The sequence below is a fragment of the Stegastes partitus genome, unplaced genomic scaffold (genome assembly GCF_000690725.1).
Source record: "Stegastes partitus isolate 25-593 unplaced genomic scaffold, Stegastes_partitus-1.0.2 Scaffold268, whole genome shotgun sequence".
NCBI lineage: Eukaryota > Metazoa > Chordata > Actinopteri > Pomacentridae > Stegastes > Stegastes partitus.
This window is the reverse complement of record NW_007577999.1, coordinates 28,033-34,032: the sequence shown is the minus strand read 5'-3', so window position 1 is coordinate 34,032 and position 6,000 is coordinate 28,033. Positions and strand designations below refer to the sequence as shown.

The 6,000-nt window shown below is 45.8% G+C and overlaps 1 protein-coding gene across 1 annotated transcript in view; it reads left to right on the top strand.

Moving 5' to 3' along the window:
- LOC103357689 (tankyrase-1) overlaps positions 1–6,000 on the top strand; it is a 102,132-nt gene that overhangs the window by 71,779 nt on the left and 24,353 nt on the right. The window contains exons 14-16 of the mRNA XM_008282356.1: positions 657–736; positions 4,015–4,160; positions 4,255–4,420. Of these exons, the coding sequence (XP_008280578.1) occupies positions 657–736; positions 4,015–4,160; positions 4,255–4,420 (392 nt within the window). The remainder of the gene's footprint in view (positions 1–656; positions 737–4,014; positions 4,161–4,254; positions 4,421–6,000) is intronic.

Genomic DNA, 6,000 nt, shown 5'->3' with positions numbered 1-6,000 from the left:
TTATATTCTGTAAAAGACGGTTTTATCTTGACGTATATTAGACAACGTGTTGTTTTACTGATATATGAGTGAAAGGTCGATATCTACTGAGAACATCGGCCGACCGATACATCGATCTTTTTCTTGTTAGCAGGTCGTAAAAGTATTGATGGATAGAAGTAATTAGTTTCACCTTTATTGCTGCTGAGGCACCTCTGATAATCTGTCTTTCTGTAGATTTTAACTTCTATCCTGCAGCCCAGATACAATATGAGATCCCATAACTGCGTATCTGATTTGCAAATTACAAATGTGAGTGAATAAATAACTCTGTGCATTAACTGTAGCAGCTGCAGCTTTTACAGCAGCTTAAACGGCAAAGAAAGCCCCGTTCAGGCCTGATGCTGCACTACTGTTTCCTCCTGGTTCTTCTTCTACCCGCTGCACTGTAATCATGAAGAGAGGCAGGATGATTCAGGCTCTGCTGCCAAGGGGCAAATCAACAAAGTGTCACTCCCATAAATCTCACACGTTTGATCCTTTAACAGCGTCTGGAAACAAACAGTTGTTTGTCAGCGCAGGGTGCCGTTCCCTTTCACTTCATGTCTTTACAGAGGAAACCACTTCCTTCATGTTCCCTTTAACAGTCTGTGTCTCATTGTTTTCCTCCTCTGTAGAGAACGTCCCGGTGAGGAACTCAGATGTGGACTACAGACTCCTGGAAGCTGCTAAAGCCGGAGACCTGGACACTGTTAAGGTAGTTCCCTCTCCACTATACGAGCAACACGTCAGACACGACACATGGATTCTCTCTGCCCTCCAGTCAATCTAATGAAGTCATAAAGCCTGAAAATCTTTACGTCCCAGTTAATTGCAGGGGTCTGACAATTACCAGCAGATCACCGGCTTCGGGCTGGTTGTTGTTGTTGTTGTTGAAGGGTTACAAGAGAAAACACACACACAACTCTTCCCGATCAATACCTCCTTAATTTGAATAAAAGAATGTCAAAGAGCATTTTCTAAGCAGCTCCGCGGTGTTTAATGACACCGATGGGGGGAATTAATTTGCTCTGAAATAGCAGAAATCTTTCTAATTGCCTCATTAGGGTTTGGAGATAATGCAGGATTTGCATGAAGCTTGACCACAAGCGCTCTACAGCCGAACACTCAGGAAGCCGCCGACGTAAAGAACAATACAAACGTTGTTGTGCTTAAATCTGCAGAAATTGTTTCGTTCGTTTCCGTTTATGAATAAATCGCTGAGCTGCCGATTGGATAAACCTCTATTAATATAATGTGGCTTATTAAAATATAGACGATGCTGCTGCGGGAGGATTAGACGTCCGCCTGCTTTTTAAAGGAAATGTCCTGACCTTTCTGGCTGCTCCTGTTGCTCTCATGCAGTCCTGGTCGTAGTGATTTCTGTTAAATGTCAGTCGGATATTGTTGGCTATGAACTGAACCTCGCTGTTGTTTTTTTTTTTACTCCATGTCTTTGCATTGTTGCCCTCATTGATTTTAGTATAAAAACATTAAAATAAATAAACCTTTGTTTTCGTTAAAGGCCATGCTTTACATCTCATAAGATTTCCACAGTCAGCTCTTGTTTTTTTTGTTTTTTTTGTTGTCGGCCTGCGATTGATTTGCCCACTCGTGTTAAAGATGCGGCCGCTCATGATGCACCGTGATGCGCTTCGGATAAAACTCCCCCCGAACAAATGTCAGGACCCGGTAGCGTGTCTGACAGAAGCGTTTGGCGTCGAGTGAAGCCTGATGTGTCTTTACCGGCGCAGACAGACAGTAATGGGGTTATCCCGACCAGGAGGGTCTGTCGGCGTCTGAAGTGTGACGCTTTGACAGGTTGGCAGAGGATCGAGGTGGAAGCGGAGATGAGCTCTGGTCTGGCTTCCTGTCAGCTTCTCTGCACCTGACGCGCACACACACACACACACATATGAGCCGAGGTTAACAGTCTGGCTCGCCTACTGATTGACGTTTTTAAGAAATCGTGGGCCGACTCCTGTCGTCTGCTCAGACACTGAGGAGGTTCAGACTGAGCTGTTAGACGGCGACCCCGGACGTCGGGTCACAGGCAGACAAATCTCAGAGCCCAAAACACTGCAATAGATTACCGACTCTTGTTGTTCCTCGCTCCATAATGTATGAGACGGATCCGCGGAGCTTTAAACAGTTCTGTCTGTAACTGGATGTATGGATGCAGGGTCAGGGATGGACGTCGGCGCGGCGGTTACATCCGCCGTGCTGCTTTAAAAGAGGCTCATCGCATGAGCTGAAGCACATAAAGTTGGAGTCTGTTGATTCAGCCGGCAGCTTTGTTGGTGAAAGTCGTGTTTCTGTGAGCCGCATTGTTTCATCTGTAAAACGTCAGAAAATAGTTCAAAGCTTCATCATTTTGAAGTGACACGTTTTGTTGGACCAGCTGTTCAAACTTTAAAGAGACCCGGCGTGCCATCGTTCAACAACTAAAGATTCTCACTTTCAAGAAGGTGGAACCAGAAACGACTAATGTTCTGTTTAACCGACAGATTAATCGACTACATATTGCATCTGTAGCTTGTAGGTATGGAGTCCTCTGTCCTGTTCACACTTAATCTTCATTTTTTTTATCGTGTTGCTGAATTCATATTCCACTCCGCGAGCTGCAGTTATTTAGTTTTTTGCTGAAAGTAGCTTTCATAAACAGCTGAAGTGAGGGATAATGGCTCTACGCTGCGCAATAGGGTGTCAGCAGGATGTTTTCAATCTATTTCCTGTAGCACAGGACGCCAGACAGAGGTAGGATGAAACTTTAAAATAAATTCCCCACCGTGGCCCTTTTTCACTACAGAACTACGGCGTAATTGGGTTTGAAATAACAGACGAGGAGAACAGCGGCGGCGTTGCTCTCTGTGAGCAGCAGGGCCGCAGGTGGAGGCGCCGCACTGGGTTTTTTCACAACTTCAGTGAATAATTTGAACCCCTAAAAGCTTTTTTTTTTTTTTTTTGGTCACATATCTCTATTTGTTGTACATCACCGATTACGACGGGCGTCCAAAGGAGCAGAATTACTGCCACTCAGAATGACCGCCATCAATCCAAACTGCTCGTATTAATAATCTCTGAAGATTTAAGATGCAAAGCCACAATTCTCAAACAAAAAAGAGAAGATTTGACAGGATTATTTGGGATTTCTTCACTGTATCCTGCTGCATCTTAGCTCCAGTTTACCAGCTTTCCCCTTTGAAAACACGTAATTATACACCGAGCAGCCACAGCAATAAGACCAGCTTTCTAATCGTGTGCAACCAAAACAGCTCTGAAGTGTTGCAGCATGAACACAGGATCTCTGGGGCTCTTGGTCGTGTTCCTCGAGCCGTTCCGTAGCAGATTTACAGTCTAGATGGGCACATAATGTTTTGCAGCACAGTAGCATCCATTTGATCCAAGATTTCCCTGCAGAACATTGCATTGTAACAGGATAATTCATGTTATCCACTTTGCCTGTTGTCATGTATTATGTCCTCTGCAGACCTTTTGTCCTTCTGCATAAGGTGTTGCTATTATTCACAACTGCCTTCGAGAGTCCATGGAAGCAGCTCTGTGAGCCTGTACTTTGGCACAGAGAAGCTAAAGCCTCCATGCTATGCTGCTATCGCGTGCTGGTACCACGCTGACATGCTCACAGTGACGGTGCTGATGTTTACCAGACGTGAACGAGAACATCATTAACTTTTGTAGTATTCAGTCATAAACTAAATAAATCCTGAGCTGATGATACCGCCCCATGAGAATACAGCGATCGCCAGCAAAATTCAATCCTCTCAACAGCTTTGGAGACATTTGACTCACAACAAATGTCAACCTCGTGGTGGGCGGCGCCTCGAAATGATCTGATCTCATCACCAGACTTTTGTCATAAATATGCAGAACAATGAAAAAGAAATCTTGATTGCTGTTATTTTATTTCCCCGGTGGCGCAGAAAACCAAACTCCGTCTGCACTCTCATTTGATTCAATCTGTCTGTGTGTCTGCAGTCGCTGTGCACGGCTCAGAATGTGAACTGCAGAGATCTGGAGGGACGACACTCCACTCCTCTCCACTTTGCTGCCGGCTACAACAGGGTGTCGGTGGTGGAGTACCTGCTGCACCACGGGGCGGACGTGCACGCCAAGGACAAAGGGTGAGTCGGGCAGTGAGCTGTGTTAGTTCGTGTTATGGAGTAAGAAGGCTTGAATTCAGTTGTGAAAACTCCATGATCGTGCTTCCCTCTGCAGCGGCCTGGTTCCTCTTCACAACGCCTGCTCGTACGGCCACTACGAGGTGGCCGAGCTGCTGGTCAGACACGGAGCCTCGGTCAACGTGGCCGACTTGTGGAAGTTCACGCCGCTCCACGAAGCCGCCGCGAAGGGCAAATACGAGATCTGCAAACTGCTGCTGAAGGTTTGAACCACACAGTCTCTTCTTAAAACTGCCTCTCAGCTACAAATATGCAATGCTGAGTATTTAAAGCTTTAAAATGCACAACCGAGGAGACGTCTCCCACCGAATCATTTAGAGGAGAGCAACACCTCCGCTCTCACTGAAATGCTACATTACCCTCAATTTTTTTGCTTTTGTTACAGATAATCATCGTTAATTGAATATTATTGAGTTTCGTGGCGTGGGATGGAGTAAACAAACCATTTACAGATATCACATTGGACTAAACAGTTAATCTATTTATCCAGGATCATGGTAATCTCACAAACAGGAGGCGTTCTCCCTCTTGTGTCTTCTTGGTTTAGCTGAAAACTTTGCTGGCGTCTCATGAATTCTTGGTATATTGAAAGTCTGCAGGATTCAAATATTTAAACTGCAGATGTGTAGCTTTAACGCTCTGTAAACACACACGCTCCATCCTCGGTTTGAGCGGACAGTGTTTACACGACGCAGCAGGACGGCCTCGCTGTGAATCAGTCGTGGAAGGAAGAGCCGGTGACAAAACGCTGATAAAACATCTGTTGCTAATGCGATTAATGACATCTGCTGCCGCCGCCGTGGATCCTCTGTGAATGACACAGCGTGCGCTTTAATCAACATTATGGATCCGACTTCTTCCTGAATCACCGGACGGAAGAAGCCTTTCATCGGCAAATCAGGTGCAAATATCCCCCAACGGCGCGACCCGCCGGGCTCTCTGCGTGTTTTCCGCCCGGCCGAGACAAACGCTGGCCAATCAGATTACGGAGCTGAGAATGCGCGTTGTGTAACACCGGATTGTCACATCTCTGGGTCCAAACGAATCCTGTGAAATGTTGCAGTTTCACAGCTGAATGCATTTTTGTTTTTCCTATCACAAACACCTCCAGACAAGGTTACATCACCGCTTTGTTGTTGCCATATGGGGCTGCATAAATTATTATTAGATCAGCTGAATTCACACAGGATGCACTCAAACACATGCAGTAAACAAGCGCGCATCGAAAAGCAAAAGGGGATGCGAGAGATTATTAATTCATTTACTGTCATCGCACAATGAGATTAAATTTGAAGGAGTCTCCACCGTCTGAGAATACGGAGGCACGATAATAAAACTTTAAATGAGAACGGGAGATAAAAATACTGCAGAGGAAGGTTTGGCACGGGGCGGTAAAGGTCAGACACTGAAACAGAAAAATCAGGTGTGAAGTGGTGCAACCGAGGAAGTTAGTGTGAAATTGACAAGGTCGGGGCGCCGAGGTAGTGGAGAAAATAAAAAAGCAGGAATCGCTGTTGAGGTGGCAAAGTGACAGTTGTGGGAAGGTGGCAGCTCCTCGGCGTACACGAGGCCGGACAACAGACATGCTCTGGGTGGCGCGGCGTGATTTCCCCCGAGGCAGCGAGCGTTGTCAATAACGCTGTAACGCTGGACGTGGCGGTGATTTAGTGCTGAGCAAACTGACGGCAATTCTGATAATACTTGTTCAAGTCGTTTATCAAACAAACAAACAGAGAGAGAAGAAAAAAAAAAGGAGCCAAATATCCGCCGGTTCCAGAAGAAA